This window comes from Boleophthalmus pectinirostris, unplaced genomic scaffold (assembly GCF_026225935.1).
Source record: "Boleophthalmus pectinirostris isolate CB_2022bp ecotype Guang Dong unplaced genomic scaffold, ASM2622593v1 HiC_scaffold_4, whole genome shotgun sequence".
In the NCBI taxonomy this organism is placed as follows: Eukaryota; Metazoa; Chordata; class Actinopteri; order Gobiiformes; family Gobiidae; genus Boleophthalmus; species Boleophthalmus pectinirostris.
In genome coordinates, this window is record NW_026571353.1 from 35,327,376 (window position 1) to 35,355,328 (window position 27,953).

The 27,953-nt window shown below is 39.8% G+C and overlaps 1 protein-coding gene across 1 annotated transcript in view; it reads left to right on the top strand.

Moving 5' to 3' along the window:
• The window catches only part of pdlim5a (PDZ and LIM domain 5a), a 209,212-nt gene that overhangs the window by 59,073 nt on the left and 122,186 nt on the right, over positions 1 to 27,953 (top strand). Inside the window, 1 exon segment of the mRNA XM_055161738.1 lies at positions 6,909 to 7,060. Coding sequence (XP_055017713.1) covers positions 6,909 to 7,060 — 152 coding nt within the window.

Sequence of the window (27,953 nt, forward strand, 5' to 3'; positions counted from 1 at the left end):
AAGTTCTATCATGATTTGAGTAAATTTCACTTGACTTGAAGTAAAAAGATCTACCAATGGAACAAGACTTTTTGTACTTAAAATATGAAAACACATCTTGTCGTTTTTCTTATCGTAAGAAAAACTTTTACACTTAGGAAACAGAATCGAATGTTAAAATACAGTGAAGATGACCAAGCTTTAAATGTAAAATCTTACTGTGATAAAGTAAAAAGCGGTCAAAAAGTCTGAGGCACTCTGTTGGAATTAGAATAAACCTGATTACAATTCACAGAGAAGAAAAATACATAAAAAATGTACAACCTTTTTGTGAATAAGTTGAAGCTAGAAATACCTACTGTATTATACTGTTTAAACATAAAAACACAGTGAATAACAAATGCATCGACAATAAAACACTGAAGGATAATTGGAGGCAAGCACAAAACCGGTTCAGAGGAATGGACTGAAGTCTATTTCTTCATTTAGAACAGGATATTGGTTGGATCTCAAAACATTGATCCAATAGGCCTCCCTCTGCAGAATCTAATGTTGCTTGAATTAACAAAAGCAAATTTAGTCCACTGGTAGATCATTAACTTTACTTTACTCAAGTTGAATCTACTCAAATGAAGTCAAATGTTGTTAATTTAAATGATTTTAATTTGCCTAGATGTTGCTTTTTGCTGTGTCTAATGTGTTTTGTTTCATTCACACATGTTTGAGGATCCTTTTAGTATTAGGTTCCGTCCACACTAGTACGTATTCGAGCAGTGTTTGTTCACACTAATCCAACAGAAAATGGCTCCAGAGATGAAACGATCTGGTGCCGCCAACTCCCACGAATTCATCTGTGTGGACGCCTGAAAACGCTGATACTCTGACATAGGAGCTCTAGTTGCGTCCTTATTAGACCACGTCACTGTGACTTGTGCTTTCTTGATTCTCCGTGTTCGTGACATCGGTCATGTGACGCTATTGAGGAAAACAGTTTAAACAAACCACAGGCAAACGGGAAACAGCGTTGCCATGCTCGTCTTAAAATCCAGTGTTACGTTCAGTAACAACTGAACCTCGCCGTCCACGAAAAGACTGTTTTCACACTTGCCATCTTCCTCGGCTCAAAATTGGCTGCTGCAACTTCAGACATGGTGCTCCACTTCCTTGTTTTTACTGCCGTCATGATGGCGTGAGGCCAGCCTAGTCATGTGACTAATATTTCAGGTGGTTTTGTGTTACTGTGCGGATAGGGAAGACTTTGATCGCGGACACAGAAACGACGTGTATGGATGCAAATGGTTCCCGATACAGTGATACGTTTCAGTGTAAATGTAACCTTAGTCTGTCTACTTCTCCAAACCTCAAAATGCTCTGTTCCACCTTGTGATGTCATGAAGCGATTGTGTTCAAGCTAACAGACACCTTTAATAGAGATTGGCAATCTCAGGTCTGAAATGATCCAAATGATTCTAATGAAAGTATGCATGGAGTTGAAAAACACAGTGGAGCTCTTCCTGTATTAGCACATGACATCGGAAGGTCGAACGGAGTGTTTTCAGTTTGTGTTTGAGAAAAGAACTCAGCCTAAATATGCAGGATTTGTGTGAATGAAACAAAACAAAACTGCAGGTCTGTTTTTAATGAGGAAACATTATAACATAGATGAGACAATATGGGCTCTTTAAAAACGTCAAATTCCCCGTGTTCTGCACAGCATGGCTCACGTCCAGACAGTGTAGTGTACAGTCGTGTTACGCAGTGAGGTTGGTGTTAAATTCCAGAGCTGTTGTTAAGCGTTTTGTGTGGCTTCAGTCTGTTTCAAATTATCCCGTTTTCCCCAGAGCTTACAGACTGCACCAAGACACACTGTTCAGCCGCTCATATCTGCCACATAACTCACAGATAACTGAACACAAACCGAAGCCGAGCAGTGGAAGAAGCATTCGATTATGTTAAGTAAAAATACAGATGTCAGAGCAAAGGAATATTCAAGTAAAAGTAAATGTCTGCCTGGAATTTTACATTTATTTAATTACAGGTGGTTTTACAGCTCAAAAATACCCAGAAAACAGACATTCTGACTGTGAGTTGGGTCGCCTCTCCACAGATCTGACCTGTAACTTGGTCTGCTTTGGTTTCCGTGAAGATAGAAAGGTTTAATGCCATACTGCGAAACATTCCAGACAAATTAATAACATCTCCAATGAGAAAAGCATTTGCCAGACCCACATTTTACCAAAAATTCTAGGGTAATGTTACTTCAAAATAACAATAATTTTTAAAAAAGTACAAAGTATTGGACCAAGAAATTACTCAAGTAAAAGTAAAACGTACTTGGAGGAACTACTACTCAACCATAGACTGTATATACTTGTATAAATGGGAAAAATGCCTCTCCTTCCTCTGTGACCGCTGCTGTGAGCCTCGTCATTTTGGTCTTAAAATATTTGTAATAACCCGCTCAAATCAAATCAAAAATCAAATCAAATTTATTTGTATAGCACATTTAAAACAGCCAAAGCTTATCAAAGTGCTGAATAACATTTACAGTGAAATAAAAATGTACAATAAGCAAATCAAGCAGAATAATGATAAAAATATAATAACAGCAAGGTCCCAAAGTGTCTCTTCCTAACTCTGGGCAAATGCCAAGGCAAAAAGGTGCGTTCTGAGCGAGGATTTAAAGTGCTCCAGTGACTGTGCAGTTCTAATGTCAGCTCTGGATGGGACATGATGAGGTTGAAGGAGTTCAGGTAAATAGGAAGGTGCCATTCCATTAAGACTCTTAAAAACAATCATTCAAATTTGAAAATGGAATGTAAAATGTACAGGGAGCCAATGCTGGCCTGATTCATCAGCCGGTTTCACTTTGTGGAAACTGTCTGACCTTGCAGCATTAGGATTCATTCACTCGTCGGTAGGCGGGTACTTTTTACCTCCGCCAAGGAGGTTATGTTTTTGCCAGCGTTTCTCTGTTTGTTTGTTTGTTTGTTTGTTTGTCTGTTAGCAACATAACTCAAAAAGTTATGGACTGATTTTGATGAAAGTTTCCGGATTTGTTGGAAATGTGAAAAGGAAGAACTGATTTCATTTTGGGGGTGATCCGGAAGAAATCCTGGATTGTGGATCACTTTGAAATTTTAGTTAACATTGTGGTAAATGGGGCCAAAAATTTAGTTTCTCAATATCTCGGTTAATTATTGACCAAACCCCATGAAATTTGACTCAGGGATGGACAATGGGATCCTCTTTCATATTCCAAATTGAAAGATACGAGACAAATATTTATGGAAAACACAATTAATATGAGGGGGACTGCAGTCCTTGGCGGAGGTCTGCGCTCTCTGAGTGCTTTTCTAATTTTATTTAACCAATCACTGCTATTTGGTCGTGACGTATGTAATGGGCCAAATCCCGTAGGAAGAAGGACAATAACGTCTTTCTCCTTGATAAAATTCATTGAACATTCTCTTTGTTCCAGTTTTAAATCCTCGATCTCGGGAATTGTTGCCAACACAGAATATATGGCTCTCCGCTGATTGGCTGGTGCCCGGACTCGCACTTCTAGGGTTCTTGCAAACCGTCTAGTGTGTTCTGATTCCTGACCTGGTCGCTGGAGAGAAATGAAATTGAGTGGAGGCACTAGGTGGCACCAGCCTGGCTACACCAATGCAGAGATTTAAGAATAAGAGTGATGTGGTCCCTCCGTTTCTTTCCAGTTAAAAGGTTGACATGATCCTGGTGTTTTCATGTCACTGTTTTGTCTTTAAATAAATTCCTATGCCTAATATGGAACTCAGCTTCACATTCGCTCCTGTAACTTCTAGCCTAAATGAGCTTCATTTGAGTTGGACCCAACGATGTCACACTCACGTAGTCCACTTCTTTATACTGTGAAATACCGTATTTTTTGGACTATAAGTCACACTTTTTTTCGTGGTTTGGGTGTTTCCTGTGACTTAAACTCTGATGTGACTTATATATTAAAATTTTCACACTGAAGTCGTGAGAGGTTCTCGTCTTGTGTGTCAGTATCTGCTGCTCCTGTTCCTCCTGTACCACTGTCACTTCACTCTACTGCGCCTGTCTCCTGCAGAAAGAGCCTCTGTCCTGCTGCAAGTAGTTAAATATGCAGCCGAACAGTAATCGAGCAGCAGAAAGAAAGTTTGGAGTGAGCAAGAAACCTGTGAGGAACTGATGGAAACCGGGGACGGAGAACTTATAGTCCAAAAAATATGGTACTGTCTACTGTGTGCTGTCTGAGCGTTTTATTGTCCAAGAATCAGGACGCGTGCTCGTTGATGTCATGGCAAAACTCGGCTTTGGTTTCAGAGAGTTGTGAAAAGTGCTTATAACCTCATTGCGGTGAATAATTAGGATGTGGGTCGAGCGAGGAATAACTTTCGTCTTGTTTTTCAAAATTTTAAGGCAGTAAAAGCGTCATTAAAATACAATTCATCAATGAAAACTACTGGATTCTGGTTTTCTGGCTTGTTGAAGTGGAACGTGTAAGCGATGCCAAACCCCACTGGTCATTTGTCACCTTTTTAGCACCGCAGTTACTTCCTTTTACTGGCAGAAGAATCGCAGAGTTTAGTTTGACCGGGTTTTATGTGGACATGTTAGCAGCGGCGAGCGTGTGCGTCGCGGCGCTGCCTCTCAACGTGCGCCACAATTTCCTGCTCGGCAAACTGTGGGAACGAGACCTTTTTAGTGTTCCTTTTTTTTTGGTTCCTGTCTCGTATAACAGCAGGTCGTAAAGGCGGCGGTGGATGAAGTGCTCAGTTTTGTTGCTTAAGTAAAAATACAGATACAAAGGCAAAAAGTTACTCATGAAAAAGGATCACGCGAAAAAATCAACTTGTACCTGTTTGAAAATGTGCTTAAAGAGTAAAAAGTAAAAGTAATTTGCTGAGATTTTAGAACAATTAAAGGATGAAATGTAGTGACTTTGGTAATAAATTTGGCTGATGAGTGATTCATTTGATTTTGTAACTTTTATCGCTGTTTTTGTGTATTTGTTTTGCTCAAAGTTCGGACAGAAACTCAAATTAAATGTGCTAAAAATGTCCAAAAGTACCTATCCAGATTTAAAATGTAGTGGGGAAGAAAGTATAGATACACGTTCTCAAATGTAATGAAGTAAAAGTCAAAAGTATCCACTATTTGAGGTTATTAGGCAAAATTGAAACTCCATGCACGTTTCAGGATTCCAACAATCTCTCCTGTGCACTATTTGAACCCCCCAATGGTCAGGAGTGCGATCCTGTTCAATGCTCATCCATGTGCAACAATTCTCCATAAATATACTAAAACCTGATACAAAACAATACACTACAACTTCACAAACCTGGTGTGATGTGCAGTCATTTCATTAGGGGGATGCACGCTGCTTGTGTTGCTATAGCGCTCTGAAGGGGGAGTGTCATTCATTTTCATTGACAGGAGTATGTTTAAAGGTAAAATAACTTAAATGACGAACATTTTACTTTATTTCAGTTGATTCAAGAGGTAAAATGACCTACCAATGTAATCAGTGTGTTTTTCTTAATTTAAGCAACATTCAATTTAGTTTTTTATTTTAAGGGCAAAGAGTTGTTGTTTTTCTTATTTTAAGTGTAGCAAGATGTATTTTCATATTTTAACAGTAAAAAGTCTTGTTCCACTGTCAGATAAGTGTCAAGTGAGTCAAGTCAAGTGAAATTTATCATGGCCATATCAGCTTCTCAAAGCCTGATCTCATCAGAGGCTAAGCCGGGCTGGTCTGGTTAGTTGGATGGGAGACTGCTGGGAATTCCAGGTGCCACAGTGGGGCGCCAGTCATAAAAACAAACAAACAAACAAAAAAAAAAAACCCTTTCGTTGTGTCCTTAGGCAAGGCACTTCACCACATGAAAGTGGTGAGTGCGTGAGTGATGGTGGTGGTCAGAGGGACTGATGGTGCCAATTGGCAGCCATGCTTCAGTCAGTCTGCCCCAGGGCAGCTGTGGCTGCAGTAGTATCTTACCACCACTGGGTCTGGAGTGACTGAATAAAGCTCTGTAAAGTGTCACAAATGTATGTGGAAAGTGCTGTATACATTTAAAAAACAAACAAACAAACAATGATGAAACTTTTTTTTAATTCACGTCATCTTAACTTTACTAGATTTTGTTTTTTGCAGTGTAAGGTGCACTGTGTAACTTTTCAATTGGGGGCCCGTCACCTGCTTGTTTCTATGGAGATGTCATTGCTCTGCCTGGAATGTTCCACAGTGTGGCATTAAACAGATCTACCTTACATTTATTCAATTACAGGTGGTTTTATTGCTCAAACATACCTAGAAAAACAGACATTCTGACTGTGAGCAGGGTCGCCTCTCCACAGATCTGACCTGTAACTTGGTCTGGTTTGACCTCCATGAAGATAGAAGGGTTTAATGCCATACTACAGAACATTTTAGACAAAGCGACATCTCCATGAAGTTTTATGTTGTACTGTGGATAATTATAGCCATGGGGACAGTATTTCCATGAAAACAAGCAGGGGGAGAGTAAGAGTCGGATTTGTGGAGTGGCAAGCCCGGTTTTCAGTGTAAAAAACACAACCTAACCCTAACCTAAAAAGTGGCATAAGGTGGCTTTAATTACCAGAAAAGAATCCTGATTATCCAATAAATACTTCTCTTAAATATAATAACAGTGATGTGGCCATTTTAAAACTTTCTTTCTTTTGATATCAAGTGTTTCTTTGTAATTTTCAGCTTTAGTTGTGGTCGGAGGACATGTATTAAACAGCAGCTGAGCCCTGACCACATCAGAACACGCTCCAGAGAACCTCCATCATGTAGTATTATCTGTACTCTGTCATTAGAAGACATAAGTCCATAAATCCTGCGGTAAATCCAGGCTCCGTGGGTCTTTAATGAAACCTGTTGTGATTGTGTGCAGCTGACCGACGGAGGGAAGGCGGCCAAAGGGGGCATCGCCGTGGGAGACCTGGTCCTCTCCATCGACGGCATCGCCACCGACAGCATGAACCACCTGGAGGCTCAGAACAAGATCAAGAACTGCACCGGGAACCTCAGCCTCAACCTGCAGAAGTGAGTCTTACGTACGCGAGGTTTTATGTTCGGCTCGTGTTCACTTCTGCCGAGTTTTCCGTGGGTTTCAGAAGCGTGAGGCGTTAGTACGGAAGCCGAGAGGGGTCACAACAAACGCGAACGCCGCAACAAATACAAAAGCCACAACACACCAAAAAAAGCCACAACAGAAGTGACCGCGGGACTCTATTTTAATGCAAACGCCGCAACAAATATAAACACCACAACACAAACGCAAATGCAAATGCAGCAACACATTAAAAAGACACAACACATTAAAAAGCCACAACACACCAAAAAAAGCCACAACGGAAATTACTGCGGAACTCTGTTTTAATGCAAACGCCACAACACAAACGCAAATGCCGCAACACATTAAAAAGTCACAACACATCAAAAAGCCACAACACATTAAAAAGCCACAACACACCAAAAAAAGCCACAACGGAAATTACTGCGGAACTCTGTTTTAATGCAAACGCCACAACAAATACAAACGCCACAACACAAACGCAAATGCCGCAACACATTAAAAAGCCACAACACACCAAAAAAAGCCACAACAGAAATTACTGCGTAACTCTATTTTAATGCAAACGCCACAACAAATACAAACGCCACAACACAAACGCAAATGCCGCAACTATTAAAATGCCGCAACATATTAAAAAGCCACAACACACCAAAAAAAGCCACAACGGAAATTACTGTGTGACTGTATTTTAATGCAAATGCCACAACACAAACGCAAATGCCACAACACATTAAAAAGCCACAACACATTAAAAAGCCACAGCGGAAGTGACCGCGGGACTCTATTTTCCGACAGACCAATCAAGCGGCAAGTGAAGAAGAAGAACTACAACGTGAAACGAATAATGATAAAACAATAAATTACTTCTACTTACGTCTCCAGCTTCCTTCCTTTACTTTTCACGTTGTATTTCTTCTTCTTCACTTGCCGCTTGATCGGTCCGTCGGAAAATAGAGTCCCGCGGTCACTTCCGTTGTGGCATTTTTTGGTGTGTTGTGGCTTTTTGTTGTGTCGTCGCATTTGTATTTGTTTGCGTTTGTTGTGACCCCTCTCGGCTTCCGTACATTAGGTCCGTTGTAATTTAAAACTAAACTTGATATATTTTGGGAAAGGGTCCTTAAAATGTTGCAGCAGGAAGCAGTAAGTCATAAATGGTTCGGAATGAGGTGGTTGAGATTGAGTCAAGAGCTCTCTGTAGGAGTTGTTTGAACACAGATGTTGTGACCTGGTTTACGGTTTGTATGTTTGTCATTATGAGCTTTTCTGCATCAAATAGAAACTGGCAAAAAGTTTAACCACATTTGAAAACATTTACCGACAAAGCTCAGCTAATACTTAAACCCAGATATCCCAGACCATGCAATAACCTTTACCAGAAAACCTGCATAGTTCAACTTTAATTCAGATTATGTTTATATATTTAAAATATATTGCAAATGTTTAAAATTATAATAAAACATTTCAAGGGCGTAGGTTTGGTCTCAGCTTTGGTCTCATGAAACCAACTGGTAGTTTACTTGATTAACAGATGAATTAAAAATATTTTTTCCAGCAAACCAAACAGCACATCTTCATAAGAAAGGGTCAAACGGGAGAAGAAGTTGTTTATATGTTTTCTGAATTCCTTCCAAAAACACACAGAGTCTGGGCAGGTCCAAAATAAGTGAAAAGGTGGTTTCATTTTTCAGTTTGTGTCCATCGTCCTTCTAAGATGATTCTTTAGTGGATAAACAGTGATGTAGATGGTTGTAGCAGATTTCTCTTTGCTTGTTGGTGATGACATATTTGTGAGGTCATGTCCAAACATTTTTCCATGGAATATTGTCCGTGGCAACTCGTTATAAGACAAGTTTAATTGAAGATGAAGCAGAGTAAGTTCCTTTTGAAAATGTTGGTGCAGCGTCTTCACTCACGCTGCTCAAGCCGACATCTTCAGGTGTAGGTAGGAAGTACGAGCACATAAGTCCTGTGCTCTGGTCTCTGCACTGGCTTCCTGTGGCTCAGAGACTTTAAAGCAGCTCTGCTTGTGTAAAGTACATTGGTGACATGTTAGTGTCATATGAACCATCTCGCAGTCTGAGGAGCTCAGGGACCGGCCTCCTGCTGGTGCCCAGAGGCAAGACTAAGCGAGGGGAGTCAGCGTTTCAGGTTCACGCAGCTAAAACCTGGAACAGTCTGAACATGTGAGACAGACTCTACTTTGACTCTGTTTAAATCCAGGCTCAAAACGGTTCTGTTTCACTGTGCCTATGAAAGAAAGGTTCTCATTCCGCACTCTTCTAATTTTAATCTTTATGATTATTTATGTTTTGATTAGTTTTTATTGTGATTTTAATATATTTCTTATTCTGTAAAGCACTTTGAATTACTTTGTGTACGAATTGTGCTATACAAATAAACTTGCCTTGCCTTCAGGTGCGGCCCTGTCCTGCCGCTTCCCCAGTTTAGGCTCCTGGCTCCACTAATGACATCACCCTGTTGCAGCCAATGAAACAGCGGCAGGAGTAACCCTGTCGTCATATCACTGAACACATCTCAGAACGTCTAAAAAACAAATGAACTAAAACATGTTAAATTAATACTATTGAGTTTGGAAAAATATTGGAATAAATTTATATTTCTGTTTATTAAAATAAAGTGTCAAATATTGGTAGGGATTATTTTGTCTTCCCCAGATATTGGTTGTGACATGCCCCCACATCCCTATTCCGACTCCAGATTCATAGGGAAATTCACTTTTAAAGATTATTTATATCTTCTTCTTTCTTTTTTTTTCTACAAACAACATATTTAGATCACCACCTTTATTTGTATTTGAATACTGGTTGCGACATGTCCCCACCGTCCCTATGCAAACTTACGCCTTTGATACATTTAATTTATATATAGCACTTTTATAGCATTATTCACTCACTCCACACTCAGCGGCGGTAAGATAATCCTTTAGCCACAGCTGCCCTGGGACAAACTGACAGACGTGAAGCTGCCAGTCGGTGCCATCGGCCTCTCTGACCACCACCGACACTCACACACCACATTCGTATGGGCAATGTGGGTGAAATGTCTTGCCTAAGGACACAAGAACAGCTTTTGCCACTACTACTGCCCCACTGTGGCACCTGTGGTAATCCCAGCAATTTTCAGTCCAAGTACCAATCATGCTCTGCCCTGTTTAGCCTCGGAGATGTGAGCAGATCAGGCTTTCACAAAGGTTTTTCATTGCCTCACCGCCTCTGATACGCAACATTTTGATCACCTCATTGTATATATATTGTTTTAAATTGTTAATCACTATAGCAACAGCAGCGTTTTATCATTCCGAAAACCCATTACTTAAGAATTCTGCCCAACAGCGAACATGAAAAGACTTTTGTGCAGCTGGCAGTTTCACCCTGGCATCTGTCTCATCATATTTTACTAAGAGTGGGTTTTGGGAGAGAGTTCAACTTCTGCACTTTTGTCCTAGAAGTAAAGGACAAAAGAAAAAAAAAAAAAGAAAAAGCTCGCTCCAGGGCGTACCATGTTTAAATTGTGACAGTAAAAGTGGTGAAAGTTAGAGCAATTTAAAGCCATTACACTCATGACATAATATGAACAACAGTGAAGAAGTCCAGGATTTGTGCAAAAACAGTTACGAGCTCGGGTTTTGTTGACATCTCAAAGCCGTAAAAGGTCATGTGACCGCGAGCTCGTCCCTGATTGGCCGAATGACGTTGCAGCAGATTTCAGGCCTTGTAGGGTAAATGTATGCCCCATTGAAAACACATGGAAACGCACTCGTCTGATTAAGTAGCAGTTTGATTTTATTAGGCCGATGTAAGCGAGGGCCATTTTGGGGGCAGTTAGCTCCGGATCTGAGCCAGATCCAGCTTTACTGCCATTGTCAGTGGAGGGGTTTCAGAATGAAGATTGTGCTTTGGTGGTTTTGTTGCATAACGAGTCATTTGAGTTAAAAAGGAGGCTGGCATTGTAAAGTAAGATTGTAAGATTTACTTTAAATACAAAAGTCCAGATACTGTTGCTGTGGAAATCTGTCATGTTTGAAGAAAGAGTGTCAAATGTCCATAAAGATGCAGTAGCAAAAACCTTTAAAACGTGTTAAAAAAGTAATAAATAGAAACATGGACCAACCTGAGAAGTTTCTGGGTCACTATTGGTAAACACATTTATCACACTATAGTATTAAAGCGTACCTATTTGCACTTGTGTCTGGTATAATCTATAGTTATAATCTGACACTTGTGGATCATTGTTATAATTTACTTTTTAAATTTTTTTTTATTGCAATATTCATTTAAAATTACTTAAAAAAGAAACAAGTTCACAGAATTCTGTGTTAGAAAATTGTGGTGTGGGAGCTGACGTCACCATAAACGTCATCACAATAAAGAGTCGGCACCTCCAAAGGACCGTGACATGCTGCCACTCAAACACTGACGTCTAATTGTCAGAGAGGCAGCATTTCCATTTTTATCAAAGGTTCCTTTTTTGTTCCTTGGTCGGGGTGACATTTCTCTCCAGCGACTAGGTCAGGAATCAGAATACACTAGAGCAGGGGTGTCAAACTCATTTTGGTCCAGGGGCCGTATCCAACCGACTTTGATCCCAAAGGGGCCGGATCAGAAAACTCATGTCATATAAACCCCAAAAATAACAATAAGTTCAAATATTTGTGCAGAGAAACGCAAATCTATTACAGAAATCTTTTTTAATTGATGAACTCTTTCTTTTACAAAATTTATAATATTATGAACAACCTGAAACTTCAAGAAAAATTCAATTTCAACACAATGTTTTAACATTAACTTGTATGCAAATAGGAATAAGTCAATTTTTCTTGGAAAATCCTGCACTCGGCTCCACTTTTCTCATGTTGGACATTTTGCTGATGAGGGTGTCACGGTCAACAGTCAAAACGATCGTCCTTTAAGAGCGTTTGGAAAGAGACAAGTCTTCATTTGTGCTGCTCTGGTGGGAGGGGCCACGTACAGAGACGCTGGAGACGCTGCTTATGATAAGCACCGCAGAAAAATTACCAATATTTTAATAGAAAATATAATTAAAATATTTTAGTAGAAAATCACCCAAGGGCCACATTAAAAGTCTTGGAGGGCCGGATCTGGCCCCCGGGCCTCATGTTTGACACCTGTGCACTAGACGGTTTGCAAGAACCCTGGAAGTGCAAGTTTGGGTACCAGCCAATCAGCGAAGAGCCATACATTCTGTGTTATCAACGATTCCCGAGATTGAGACATTATTGCCCTTCTTCCTACGGGATTTGGGAAAAGCTTAATATACCAGTTAACCTTGTTAGAGGCGCATTACATACGTCATGACCAAATAGCAGCGATTGGTAAATACTAAAAAAAGTGCCCTCCTACCGTCGAGCGAACACTGCAAGGTCAGACTGTTTCTATGTAGTAAAATCAGGGTTATTATTAAGTTGCGACGGCGCTGTTTTCAGGACAATATTTTCACACAATTATATTAACATGAATTAACATTCACACAACAGAGTATGCGGACACTGGGGATGAGGTGGGTTAAGTGTCTTGCCCGCGCACACAACAACAGCATTCATGTGTGGGAGCTGGAATTGCACCATCAACCCGTGGGCCAGTGGATCTGACCACTCTACCAGTGATTTCTTTTTTTTTTTGTTGGTTGGATTTGAACCAACATCCAGATCAGTGGACAAACGCTCTACCAACTGAGCTGCTGTCGATAATAACCAATTAATCATCGCTCAAACATGAACAAATCACTCGAACTAAAACATCGAGAGAGTAAACGAGAAGAGGAAACAACTATAACATCATAAAAAGCTAAAAAAACAACAACAAAAAAGCAGATTTTTAACACAGCGTTTAGTGTAAAGTATCTAAAAAAACAAAAACTAAAAAAACTTCATTGGTTTAACATTAGTAAAATTCTAAATATTGTGGGACGGTGCAGTCTTGAGCTCTGAACCAGTGCATCCTAGCTTTGTTTTGCTAAACCTGTCAGCTATGCGCAACAGAATACTGTGGAACATTCCAGGAAATACAATGGTGAGAAGCAGGAAGCAAACCTCGCACCAAAAAGTGACTTAGTGTAGCTATAATGCGCTTAACCAGGCTTACGTGACGACTGAACAGGGCCAAACCAGGACAGAACTCTAGATGACACAAACTGAACCATTACGTTTTCGGTCGTTTATTTTCTCTTTGTCCTTGTCCTAATTAAAAGTCCACTGTTTCACTCTGGTGTGGTGTTAATATTGGAATGTCCAGTCTAAGTCAACATCTGGACTTTTAATGACCCAAAAACAGTAATGGAAAAAACACATCTAGTCCTGTGGTAGTTTAAGTGGCTTCACTTAGTTTAACTCATTTTATTCGGTTTTTGACACAATATAAGATTTTAAAGTGCGATAAAAAGCTACAGAATATTGAGACTACTTTATGTCGCTTGCACAAAAACCCTAAAGCAGAATAATCCCCGTAAACTGATTCATAAATGCACAAAATACTAGTGTTAATTTCAAAATGTGTCTTGCCCCAGTACCGAAATGTTTCATTAGCAGCTCTTGAGGTCAAAATAAGTCAACTGTGCAGAATCAGGAAGTGTGCGGTTAGCGTGTTAGTTGTTGTTAGCTTTACCGTGACCACTCTGGGTTCTGAAAGTCGTTAAAAGCGATTAGAAACTCATCATTCGGCTTCAGTCAAATGAAGCTCATCGAGGCTGAAGTTACAACGGTATCATAGCAACCAAAAAAACAATTGTGAGCACCTCTGTGAAGTTGGCCCCCATCAAATGCAAACCTACACAAAATTTATGTCAATCCTTTGTGATGTTTTGTGCTGCAAAAGTTTTGTTTGTGCTGCAGTCGTTTTGGACATATTAATGATTCTTTTATAGGTCAAGTTGGGGTCGGCCAGTCCCCAGGAAGCTTCAAAATGCTCTAAAACAGACCAAAATGTTGTTTGTGCTTCGTTTGTGTTGTTTTGTCCAGCAAAATTTTAGTTTGTTTAGCAAAACTCCGCAAAACTAGTGAAGATAAATGATCTCAGGCTGTGGAAAAGTTAAATATTTTGTATAATTTTCTGCCTGCTTTGAGGCTATTTAACATTTTGAGGGGCTGGATGACGCCATCAGCCAAAATAAAACTGCTAATATCTTAAGAACCATAATCGCACAAACTAAATTTTTGGCAGCACAAACCATTTTGTGCAAGTTTGAAGCATTTTGAAGCTTCCCGGGTGCAAGCTGACCCTAATTTGACCTATAAAATAATTGTTAAAATCTCCAAAACTAAAGCAGTACAAACTAAACTTTTTGCAGCAGAAAAAACAGCACAAACGACTGACATAGTTTTTGTGTAGGTTTGCGTTTGATGGGGGGCCAACTTCATGCAGGTATTAAGAGCGAGGCAGTTGAAGATAATGCCCTGTAATTCCATTACTTTCTCCAAGATCGCGCCGCAAGTGTTAGCAGCTCCGACAAAGAAACATGTTGCTGAGTGTCCGCCCCTTGTCAAACCAGGGGTGTGGATGCTTTGCAACGCTGTCAATCAAACATGTTGCGAACACTAGCAGGAGCAACCAGAAGGCGCCTCATTGGTCTGTTACTGGGACCTGTTTACACGAAGACGCTTGTGGGTAAAAACGACAAAATATTTTATCGGGAGTGCCTTTTGTTTAGATGGTGACGCCGTTTTTGGAGCTTAAAAACTCAAAAATCTGAAAAGTTGATTACGCTCCTCCATAGTGTTTCCGTCTACACTGCCCAAGACGCAAAACTCTGGTCAGATCTGCTCAGGTCGTGTACACGTTTACGTCACATACATACAGTACACAGAAACAAGCTGCTCTGACAGCTCTAATAAACTTACAGCAGGTAAAACAACAAATGTACAGAATCTGCAGTGAACAGAGAAGGATCTGCAATCACCTCTGTCAAATTCTGGAAGCACCAGTTCGTTTCAGGCGATTCAGACGGATATGGACGAGACCTGGAGAACCAGTCGATGGTGGGACAACTTTGTGGAAGAAGTAGCTGATGAAAATGGTGGCGTGAAAACTTCTGTATGTCCAAAGACGCCCTTGTTGCTTTAAGTACAAACATACACAATCGACTTTCAGACACTTTTGCGTTACTGTATGCACGCAGATTTCGTCTAAACGTGGATTAAAAAGTGAAAACACGACGCCACTTTTGCATCTTCTGTTCAGACCTTCATCATATAAACGTAGCCTTAAAGGTTGTATAGAGGATTTTTTAAGGGAAGAGAACTACAGCGACAGTTCTTTTTCAAATGTTCCTCCTCCACAGCTCCCTCAGTAGAAACATCTCCTCCCGCCTCTTTACTCTAGAAATCACACATGTTTACAGCCAGTGGGCGTTCGGAATTACTGTTGAAGTGACTTGTCTAGAAATAATTTAGCGACCTTCGTCTGCTTCAGTCGCTGGAAGGAATCTCCAAGAATCACCTCAGTTTGGCTTTGCTCCTTTTCCCCTTCTCTTCTTCTTTCAGCGATCTCGAAAACGGACTTTCTTTTGCGGCGAACTGGTCATGGATTCTCGTCCGCCATCGCAACAAACTTTGTGCGAACTGCGATGAAGCGACAGTTTCAAAAAGCCTCTAAGAACCGCTGCATAAACCACGTAATCCCCGCGCGTCAATGAGTCAGTTACACTAGAAACGTAGGGAGTTTGATTGACAACCTAACAGCCAATAGAAAATGAGGCAGCCTTGTTTTCTATTGGCTGATGTTTATCTGCCCTCACTACGTCCACAGTTGACAGATTTTCCTTCTTTTTTTTTTTTTTGGTCATCATAATTACAAGGCTGCTGCATCTCTGTAATGGTATTTTAACGTTTCAATGACAATCTGAAACAAAACAAAAAATCCTCCATACAACCTTTAATGTTCATCTTTTGATTCAGGGACAAAATTGGGAAATAAAAACACCAGGAGCATGTAGAGAGGGTTAATATGAACATTTTAAGACAAAAATTAGAAGCCTGACAGAAGCAATTACGGAGAAAGGGGTGACGGTTTTGCAATAGAAAGTGAATCAGAGCCAGCTGAAGCTCGCCCGTGCTCACTTATAGAGTCAATGTTCAGAATAACTTTTTTGTGTTTGAAGAGAGTAAATATGAGGTACAGCGCCTTTAAACTGACTCACACAAGTTTCTTATGTGACCCCCAACATCTCAAATGTAATGGAAGTACAAAACAAGGACACAAAATTCCCACTAGTGCCAAGAAATGGTCTAGATGATAAATACCGAGACCTCAAAAAAAAAACCCATTATTCCATCGTTTATTCATTGAACCAGGCTATTTATTTGATATTTTTCACAATAGGTCAAAGTAGAAAGATGGGAAAAGATACAGCGACATGTGGTGTGTGTATGGGAGGGTTTAACTATCACACAAGTTGTTCTTTTTCACATAAACTCTTTTTTTTTTGAGTGGAAAATGTGGGCAGCAGATGTGATGGACCAAAACCTATTAAAGTGATATCAGTGAATCAGATGTGTGGAGATGTGATCCGTCTTTCAGCGTTATCTGTACGTATTTATGGGTTTGAGAATGTTAAGAAATTAGAGCGGTTGTGTAATCTCTCCGCCGTCCAGGTAGGTTTCATAACAAAAAACTGGACTGTTGCCATAGAGATTAACAACGTCAAACAAGATATGTCATTTGAATGGGAAAAACTCCTCAAAATGTTGCATAAACCGGGTTTATTAAACCCATGTATAAACTCGATTATTTGCACCTCAAAAACGTAACTAGCATTTAAAGAAGACCTTATGACATCAGGCTGGGGGTGTTCTACGTGTAGCTCTATGGTGGAAAGTTCGGCATTCGCAAACACTGTTGGGCAAGTTACTTTAAAACTGTAATGTGCTATTTATTTATGACTTGTTACTGTCATTTCAAAGTGATTTGTAACATTACAATATTACTGTGTTTAAAATGTAAAACATTACACGACTATTACACCAAAATAACTGTGAAGATGCTGAACTTTTGTGCCCGATATGGACTGAACCAGGAACAAACCAGGACTAAACTAAAACTGAACCAGGACTAAACCAGGACTAAACTAAAACTGAACCAGGAACTAAACCAGTACTAAACTAAGACTGAACCAGGACTAAACCAGGACTAAACTAAGACTGAACCAAGACAAAACTAAGAACCAGGACTAAACCAGGACTAAACTAAAACTGAATCAGGAACAAACCAGGATTAAACTAAGACTGAACCAGGACTAAACTAAGTCTAAACCAGGACTAAACCAGGACTAAACTAGGTCTAAATCAGGACTAAACCAGGACTAAACCAAGACTAAACTAAGTCTAAACCAGGACTAAACTAAGTCTAAACCAGGACTAAACTAAGTCTAAACCAGGACTAAACTAAGTCTAAACCAGGACTAAACTAGAAAGTCTAAACCAGGACTAAACTAAGTCTAAACCAGGACTAAACTAAGTCTAAACCAGGACTAAACCAAGACTAAACTAAGACTAAACTAAGTCTAAACCAGGACTAAACCATGACTAAACTAAGTCTAAACCAGGACTAAACCAAGACTAAACTATGTCTAAACCAGGACTAAACTAGATCTAAACCAGGACTAAACTAGGTCTAAACCAGGACTAAACTAGGTCTAAACCAGGACTAAACTAAGTCTAAACCAGGACTAAACTAGGTCTAAACCAGGACTAAACTAGGTCTAAACCAGGACTAAACTAGGTCTAAACCAGGACTAAACTAGATCTAAACCAGGACTAAAACTAGGTCTAAACCAGGACTAAACTAGGTCTAAACCAGGAGTAAACTAGGACTAAACCAGAACTGAACCAGGACTAAACCAGGTCTAAACCAGAACTGACCCAGGTCTAAATAAGGACTAAATCAGGACTAAACCAGGACTAATCTTGGAGTAGAACTTGGAATCTAGGACCGCCCCTGAGAGAACCTCGAGTCCATGGAACAGGGCGTCTGTAAAGTGTGATCGGGCGTCAGCTGTGTTTAGCCCCGTGGAGCGTGGAGTTCTGCTGGTCCCTTCGCCTGCGGTCACCTGACGGTCTACACCGGCGCATCTCCGCCGTTTCACCACTGCTGATATCGCAGGGAATTTTAGCGAATTTGCATGAAGAAAACCAAAAAAACCCACCTCAATCCAGGTTAAAAATGCACTGTGACGCGTGTTACTGACATTTGTATCGAGTAAAATATGACTATTTTTTTTAACTTTTATAACGCGTTAGTCCCAACACTGCATTTGAATCGGAAAAACTCCTCAAAATGTTGCATAAAACCACCTCAAAATCATAACTAGCATTTAAAGAAGACCTATTGTGCTTGTGTTTGCTATTGATACTTTGCAGTGACATCACACGGGGGTTGTTCTACGTGTATTTCTATGGTGGAAAGTTTGGCATTCGCAAACACTGTCAAAAAGTTTTATATTTTCTTAAAACTCGTGAAATCGCGGATTTAAGCAGCACATTTTCCGGAGTCTGTGATCAGTCCGAGCGTTCATGGACCAGTTTAGGAGTTTGATTTTTTTTTTTGAGTGTTTTCTAATGGCAGCTAGTTTGTAACTGCTGCATTACAGGTCAGATCTGCGGAGAGCCGAACCCACTCACAGTCAGAATCTCTGTTTTTTTGAGGTATTTCTTGAACCGTAAAACCATCTATAATTGAATAAATGTAAGGTAGAGCTGTTTAATGTCACACTGTGGAACATTCCGGGCAGAACCACCAACCAAAAAGTCACCCAGTGCAACTTTAATTAGTATTTTTGCACCAATTTTCACGGCACTAATCAGATCAACACCAGCTCCCCCGTTTTTCCCACACTCTTTATTTTTCCGTCCAAAAGCGTCAGGACTTTGGCCCCGGTTCAGAGTCTTTTCTTTATAGTCTGAGCCTGTTTGACAAAGCCGGCGCTCCTCCAGTGATACAGACAGATCAGAGCTGGCAGAGCGCTGGACCCACACAAATTCAACATGACACATTTGGGAAAAGATCATCTCATTTAATAAAACCACATTCTTTTTTATCTTCCAGTGAAATCAGTCGCTCGGTTGCCAGTTCATAAACTTGAAAATATAGCAACTAGGAAGTGATGTTTATTTAGCAATTTGTTAGAGGTGCGCTGTGTAATTTTTTGGTTGGGGGTTTCTATAGCTATGTCATTGCTGTGCCTAGAATGTTCCACAGTATGACTTTAAACAGTTCTACCTTATATTTATTCAGTTACAAGTGGTTTTATAGCTCAAAAATACCTAGAAAAACAGGCGTTCTGACTGAGTGGAGTCGCCTTTCCTGTAACTCGGTCTGGTTTGGTCTCCATGAAGATAGAAAGGTTTAATGCCACACTGTGAAACATTCCAGACACAGCAATAACATCTCCATTGAGAAAAGCATTTGACGGCTTCACCAGAAAAGTTATAGCCACTTAGTGCTTCGGCTCAATTTCATTTCTCTCCAGCGACTAAGTCAGGAATCAGAAAACACTAAACCAGGGGTGTCAAACTCATTTTGGTCCGGGGGCCGTATCCAACCTACTTTGATCCCAAAGGGACCGGATCAGAAAATTCATTCGAATATATAGTCCAAAAATAACAATAAGTTCAAATATTTGTGCAGAGAAACGCAAATCTATTACAGAAATCTTTTTTAATTGATGAACTCTTTCTTTTACAACAACCTGAAACTTTAAGAAAAACACAATGTTTTAACATGAACTTGTATGCAAATAGGAATAAGTCAAATTTTCTTGGAAAATCCTGCACTTTCCACTTTTCTCATTCGTCAAAATCGTCCTTTAAGACGACTGCTTTGTGCTAGACAAAGTGCTATCAATATTTTAATAGAAAATATAATTAAATATTTTAGTAGAAAATCCACCGAGGGCTAGATTAAAAGTCTTGGAGGGCCGGATCTGGCCCCAAGGCCATATGTTAGACACCCCTGCACTAAACTGTTGGCAACAATCTTAGAAGTTGTAGACCATGAACTGACTTATCAGTGAAGAGCTGTGAAGCCATGACGTCAAACTCAAGCGTCTGTCTGGGTCCCTTTTATGGAACAGCACAACAGTAAACAAAGCGTCGAGATGGATGTAGACGAAGACAGACATTCTGTGTTGGCAACGATTCCCGAGATCGAGGATTTAAAGCCGAAACAAAGAGAATGTTTGGTGAATTTTATCAAGGAGAAAGACGTTATTGTCCTTCTTCTTATGGGATTTGGCGCATTACATACGTCACGACCAAAGAGCAGCGATTGGTTAAATAAAAAAGTACCCACCTACTGTTGAGCGAATGAATCCTATTGCTGTGAGGTCAGACAGTTTCCACGAAGTGAAACCAGCTGATGAATCAGACTAGAAAAGTTACGCAATGCACGCAGTGTCAAAATAGTCCGTTGTGTGCTGTCTGCATCTAATTATAAAGCGTTTTATTAGCCACTTATCAGGAAGTGCGTGTTAGCATGCTATTTGAACTCTGCTCTGGTCTCTGAAAGTTGTGAAAAGTCCTTATAAATTCATTCTGGTGAATAATTAGGATGTTCTGTAAACTGTTTCAAAATAACTAGTAGCTTTCAGAAATATTCATGTGCGTAGAATAGAAATCTGCATATTTGTCTGTAGTTGAACGTAAATATTTGTAAATTCTACAGTGAGTCCAGTTGTACATAAAATGTGTTGTGTGCATTTTATCCATCAGAATATGAATTGAAAAGTTACAACATCAAGAATTACAATCACAAAATGAAAATTTACGATCATGTTTTCTTCACAGATGCAACTCAATTGTTAAAAATATGTCATCACTTCACAGGCAGTTTTTATTGAGCAGATGAAACCAGACTGAACCAGGACTGAACCAGGACTGAACCAGGACTGAACCAGGACTGAACCAGGACTGAACCAGGACTGAACCAGACAGAGCAATGACATAAAGTATCCATGGAAACTAAACCAGGACTAAACTAGGACTAAGACAGGACCGAACTAGGACTAAACCAGGTCTAAACTAGGTCTAAACCAGAATTACACCAGGACTGAACCAGGAGAACTAAAGCAGAGCTGAACTTGGACTAAAACAGGACTGAACTAGGACTAAACCAAGTCTAAACCAGGACTACACCAGATCTAAACCAGGACTACACCAGATCTAAACCAGGACTAAACCAGGACAGAGCCAGGTATAAACCAGGACTGAACTAGGTCTGAACCAGATCTAAACCAAATCTAAACCAGGACTAAACCAGATCTAAACCAAGTCTAAACCAGGACTGAATCAGGACTAAACCAGGACGACTGATCCATGACAGAACCAGGACTAAACCAGATCTAAACCAGGACTGAACCAGGACTACACTAGGACTAAACCATAAGTAAACCAGATCTAAACCAGGACAGAACCAGGACTCAACCAGGACTGAACAGGACTAAAACAGGCCCGAACCAGGACTGAACCAGATCTAAACCAGATCTAAACCAAATCTAAACCAGGACTAAACCAGGTTTAAACCAGGACTAAACCAGGTCTAAGCAGACATATTTTTGACAGTAAAGTCGTGTCTGTGAATTCGTATTCGTACTGAAGGAAGCGTAATCGTAAATTTTAATTTCGTGATTATAATTCTTCAAGGATAAAATACACACAAAACATTTTCTGTACGACTGGACTCATTCGAGAGTTTACGAATATTTATTTTAGGCTCAACTACAGCCAAATACGCACTGGTTTCTATCCTACGCACATGAATATTTCCGAAAGCTTCCTCACTCCATAAACTCACACTTTATTATCTAAATAAAGAGCGTTTTTATTTTCATCACGGGATTGGAATCTGTTTTGTGTATCCAGCCTACTGCCTCGTATCAAGTTTGACATTTTCGTATCGTGACAACACCAGAAGAGCCTGCAAAAGGTTAAATAACAGCTGATAATTACATGCATAGTTTGGACAGACCGAGTCCGTATTAAAACCTCATTAGAGATTAGAATGAGCAGAGATGGATCGCTTCTAAACACCAGTGGAACAGGCAGCCAAAGCTTCCAACGCTCTTCCCATTTGGGCCGGAGTGATTCAAAGCGATCGCTCGGCACGGTGAGGCTGCGAACGAGTGGTCACACATGGGCTCCACATGTCCAGGGGAGCGCTGAATAATGGTAAACAGGTAAAGCCCTAAGACGGGTTATTTCCGAGGGAGGGGTCAGAGACGGCGGGGTTTCGTAAGTTCTGAACGAGGGAGAGAACGTTCCGCAAACTGTTTCAAAAATGACTTTCAGAATTGTTCATGTGCGTAGGATAGAAATCTGTGCATATTTGTCTGTAGGTGAATGTAAAGTAAATATTTGTAAACTTTACAATGAGTCCAGTCGTACAGAAAATGTGTTGTGTGTATTTTATCTGTCAGAATATGAGTTAAAAAGTTACAACATCAAGAATTACAATCACGAAATGAAAATTTACGATTTTTCACAGATGCGACTCGACTGTCAAAAATACATCATCACTTCACAGGCAGTTTTTATTGAGCAGAAGAAACCAGGACTAAGACAGGTCTAATCCAGGACTGAACCAGGTCTAAACCAGGACTGAACCAGGTCTAATCCAGGACTGAACCAGGTCTAATCCAGGACTGAACCAGGTCTAATCCAGGACTGAACCAGGTCTAATCCAGGACTGAACCAGGTCTAATCCAGGACTGAACCAGGTCTAATCCAGGACTGAACCAGGTCTAATCCAGGACTGAACCAGGTCTAAACTAGCTCCTGGTACTTGGACAGACTTTCAGTCTGCGGATCTGAGGTAGTCCTGGTTTAGACCTGGTTTGGTCCTGGTTTAGTCCTGGTTTAGTCCTGGTTTAGTCCTGGTTTAGTCCTGGTTTAGACCTGGTTTAGTACTGGTTTGGTCCTGGTTTAGTCCTGGTTTAGACCTGGTATAGATCTGGTTTAGTCCTGGTTTGGTCTTGGTTTGGTCCTGGTTTGGCCCTGGTTTAGTCCTGGTTTGGTCTTGGTTTAGTCCTGGTTTGGTCTTGGTTTGGTCCTGGTTTGGTCCTGGTTTAGTCCTGGTTTGGTCCTGGTTCAGTCCTGGTTTAGTCCTGGTATAGATCTGGTTTAGTCCTGGTTTAGATCTGGTTTAGTCCTGGTTTGGTCCTGGTTTGATCTTGGTTTGGTCTTGGTTTGGTCCTGGTTTAGTCCTGGTTCAGTCCTGGTTCAGTCCTGGTTCAGTCCTGGTTCAGTCCTGGTTTAGTCTTGGTTTGGTCCTGGTTTAGTCCTGGTTCAGACCTGTTTAGACCTGGTTTATTTTGTTGAGAATAAGTTAAAGTGCTGTAATAGTCGTATCATATTTTACATGTTAAATACAGTAATATTATAATGTTACAAATTACTTTGAAAGTCATAAATAACACATTACAGTTTTGAAGTAACAGTGGTCATTTTGCCGAACAACTCCCCTTCTCATCAACATGCCCACTGCTCTGTACTTACTTCCTTCTACAATTTAGTTTTCTTAATCGGTGATACGTGTAGAATTTGGCGTAGTCATGTAGTCATTTTGGCACAAAAAAAAATCATGTTGTGCAGATCCATTGGAAGAGCCAACAGCCGCATGGTGCTTTGTTGTGATGACGTTTACGGCAACAACTAGCATGCGAACAGCACACAAGCTTTATATTTTAACGCTTTATACTTCGATACAGACAACACACAGTGGTCTTATTTTGACCCTAACAGCTGCTTTCACAATATTTCTGTACCGCAGCGAGACAATTTGACTTGATTGCGTGAAAAAAATCTGCTTCCATCGGGCACCACAATTCTACTGATTTCTTCATGTCGTTTTAGATGAATATTGTGAATTAAAATGTCCAAAATATAACATAATGATTCACAGGCGTCATAGATTATAACAAAATGGCAAACACAGGCACAATGCGTCTTCTGTAATTGCAGAGGTGGAGTTTTCGCAGAGCAGTCAAAGGTTAAATGAAGACGGAGCTTTCAGTGAAACGCTGGCTCCGTTTTTGTCCAAGAACTTTCTCCGAACAATCCCGAATGCGAACAGTTTAATTACAGCACTTAGACTTCAGCTGTAATGATGCTCTGTAGTCCAACGCTATTACAGTCTTCAGGCCGCACTTCTCCTCTGACAAAACCACCTTTGTGTTTTTTTCTGTTGGATTAAAGAAGCTCTAACCAGATTTTTTCACGCAATCAAGTCAAATTGTCTCGCTGCGGTACAGATATATTGTGAAAGCAGCTGTTGGGGTCAAAATGAGGCCGCTGAGTGTTGCCTGAATGTAATTATAAAGCCTTTCTATTGTCTGCGAACCGTAAAATAAGGCTTGTGTGCTGTTAGCATGCTAGTTGTTGTCAGTAGTGGTATGACGACGTTAGGAAAAGCAAGGATTAGAGCTGGGAATCAGTCATAAATTGCCGGTATGATACATATCTTGATACATAGGCCATGATATGATACTTATCTCGATACATAGTCCACGATTCGATACATATCTTGATACATAGTCCACGATTCGATACATACCTCGATACATGGGCCATGATACGATACATATCTCGATACAGAGGCCACGATACGATACATATCTTGATACATAGGCCATGATATGATACATATCTCCATACATAGGCCACGATACGATACATATCTCGATACATAGGCCACGATACGATACATATCTCGATACAGAGGCCACGATACGATACATATCTTGATACATAGGCCATGATATGATACATATCTCCATACATAGGCCACGATACGATACATATCTCGATACATAGGCCACGATACGATACATATCTTGATACATATCTCCATACATAGGCCACGATACGATACATATCTCGATACATAGGCCATGACACGATACATACCTCGATACATATCTCCATACATAGGCCACGATACGATACATATCTCGATACAGAGGCCATGATACGATACATATCTCGATGCATAGGCCATGATATACTTATCTCGATACATAGGCTACGATACGATACATATCTTGATACATAGGCCACGATATGATACATATCTCGATACATAGGCCATGATATGATACATATCTCGATGCATAGGCCACAATACGATACATACTTCAATACATAGGCCACGATACAATATGCATCTCAATAAAGTGTGCTTACGATTCGATATCATTCCATGTATTTCAAATCGTTTCGATACGGTTCAATAAAAATCCTTTTGGCGATATATCGACACAGCAGTCCACGATATCGATACTGTATCATGACATTAAATGATACGATTTATCGATATTTCAATATTTTAGCACACCCCTAGTGAGGATCAACTTTTGGCTGTCTAAATTTCAATTTTTTTTTATTTTTAAGGCTAAAATTCGAGGGTCTGTATTAGGCTTTTGACTCTTGAGAAATTCAAATCACGTTAGAATTTTTGTTACCTCCTCCAAAACAGACCTGGGGATGTATTCGGTTTCATTCACATGCGTCTGAGTAACACTTTATTATTAGGCTAACCACATCTCCACAGCTCAAAATGTTCTGTCCCACCTTGTGATGTCATGAAGTGATAGTTTTCAAGTTAACAGCTCCTTTTACCTTTAGTTCAGCTTTAGAGTAGTTGGCTGAAATGATTCCAGTGAAGGTGTATGGCGTTTAAAAACACAGCGGAGCCTTTCTTGTATTACTGCATGACATCACAAGGTGGAACAGTGTGTTTTCAGTTTGAGAGAAGAGCTCAGCCTAAATATGCAGGATTTGTGTGTTAAACATGTGTGAAAGAAACAAAACACAGCTCCAGGTCTGTTTGTGATGAGGAAAACATTATAACAAAGATCAGGATTTGGGCCCTTTAACCAACAAAAGCTGCTTGAGTGTTTGCAAAGTGGAAATTTAAGTTCATTTCTAGTTGTCGTTTCCTTCTTTTTGGAGTTGCGTTATCATTTGTGTGTGTGTGTGTGTGTGTGTGTGTGCATAATTTTCCTTGTTTAGTCTCCAACCTCTGCACCATCTGTTGTTTTGGAAAAAAAAGCAAAAACTTACCAAGTGCCCCTGCTCTTTTGTTTTATTCAAATCTGCTGTAAACAAAAATGTACTATGGCAGAACATTTTGTATTCTTCACTGTATTATATTTTTGTAGTTAAGTCATTTTTTTTTTTTCCAATTTTTTGTTTCTTTGAGAGATGGAAAACGGATATGAAACTGGCTGACTTCACTGGAACAAGTCTGCTACCGTTCTGCGCAGAGGCAATTGTTTGGATTAATTTGCAAGACCATGAAAGGGTCTATGTTACACTTTTAATCGAAGTTATAATGTTGTTTCCTCAACACAAACACACCTGGTCCTTGTACCATTCGTTCTTTTAAATTTCAATTAAGAACGATAAGCAGTAAAATGGGGAAAAAATGGGTTTGTTATTTCATTACTCAGTTTTAATGCCAAAAAAAAAAAAAAACACCAATCAAAAAACAGTCTAACAAACAGTGACTATTTCAGTTTTGATATTTTATTCTCTCTGGTTCATTTGACCCGGACGTTCTGCTGAACAAAGGAGTTTATCGCCGCTTCCTAGGCATGTAACAATAACTGAAATATCGTAATATCGTGATATCGTATCGTCAAAGTTCTCACAATAATATCCTGGACCATCACAGTATATATCGAATTACAAGTCTCTTTGCTTAAATGAAGAGTTATGGTGCAGCAACAGCTAAAAAAAGACAGAGAACTACATAGACCATGATCCTTTGCTCCATTTCAGTGCAGACTACAAGAAGAAATAACAGTTCTAAGCACTTTTAAGTCTTTGGGTTAAGTCTTGTCAAGGCATTTTAAGAGGAAAAAGTGACATTAACAGTTTTATCTGTTTAGCCTCCACAAAATATCGCAATAAATATCGAACAGTGAGATGTATATCGTGAAAATATCGTACCGAGAAATTTGGATATTGTTACACCTCTAATCATGAGCGTCCTCACGATATCGTAATAAATATCGTAACGTGAGGTTCATACCGTGACGATATCGTATCGTGAGACTTGGATATCGTTAAACCCCTAGTGTTTCGTGTTTCTCGTCATGGAGTTCAACGATGATTTTCTAAGACGCGAAAGTAAACGTGACACTATAAAAGAAGCGGAGAATAATAAAATATCAAAATTGAAATGGGAACGATGACTGTTTTTTGATTGGTTTTATCTGAAATAAACTTTTAATTAAGTATTGGAAATAGACGTCGAAATCTGTTTTTTTGTTTGACACTAAAACAGAAAAATGAAAGAACAGTTTTACACGAACCAGACCTGGAGTTGTGCTTTTTTTTTCTTTCTTTTGCACATGTTTAACACACAAACCCTGCAGATTTAGGCTGAGTTCTTCTCTCACACATGCACCGTTCCACCTAGTGATGTCATGAGGTAATACAGGACGTCCATACACCTTCACTAGAATCATATGGATTATTTTGGTAATGGAATCGTCAAAAACACTATTGTGTGAATGAAACAAAACACAACTCCAGGTCTGTTTTTTTTATCTGTGTATTATTTGTTCATTCATTTTTCAATATAAAAACAAAAATAAGAAAACGAAAAAACAACAGTTTTCTTCATTATTTGTCTCCAAAACCAAAATGAAAAAACAGATAATGATTCGTTTTAAATGAAAAATGGAAAAAATGGATAACGACCGTTTCCCGTTTACTTGACTTAAACTACGATGCAGAACTGAACCAGGACTGATCCAGGACCGGGACCAGACCAGAACCAGACCAGGACTGAGACCGGGACCAGACCGAGACTGAGACCGGACCAGGAC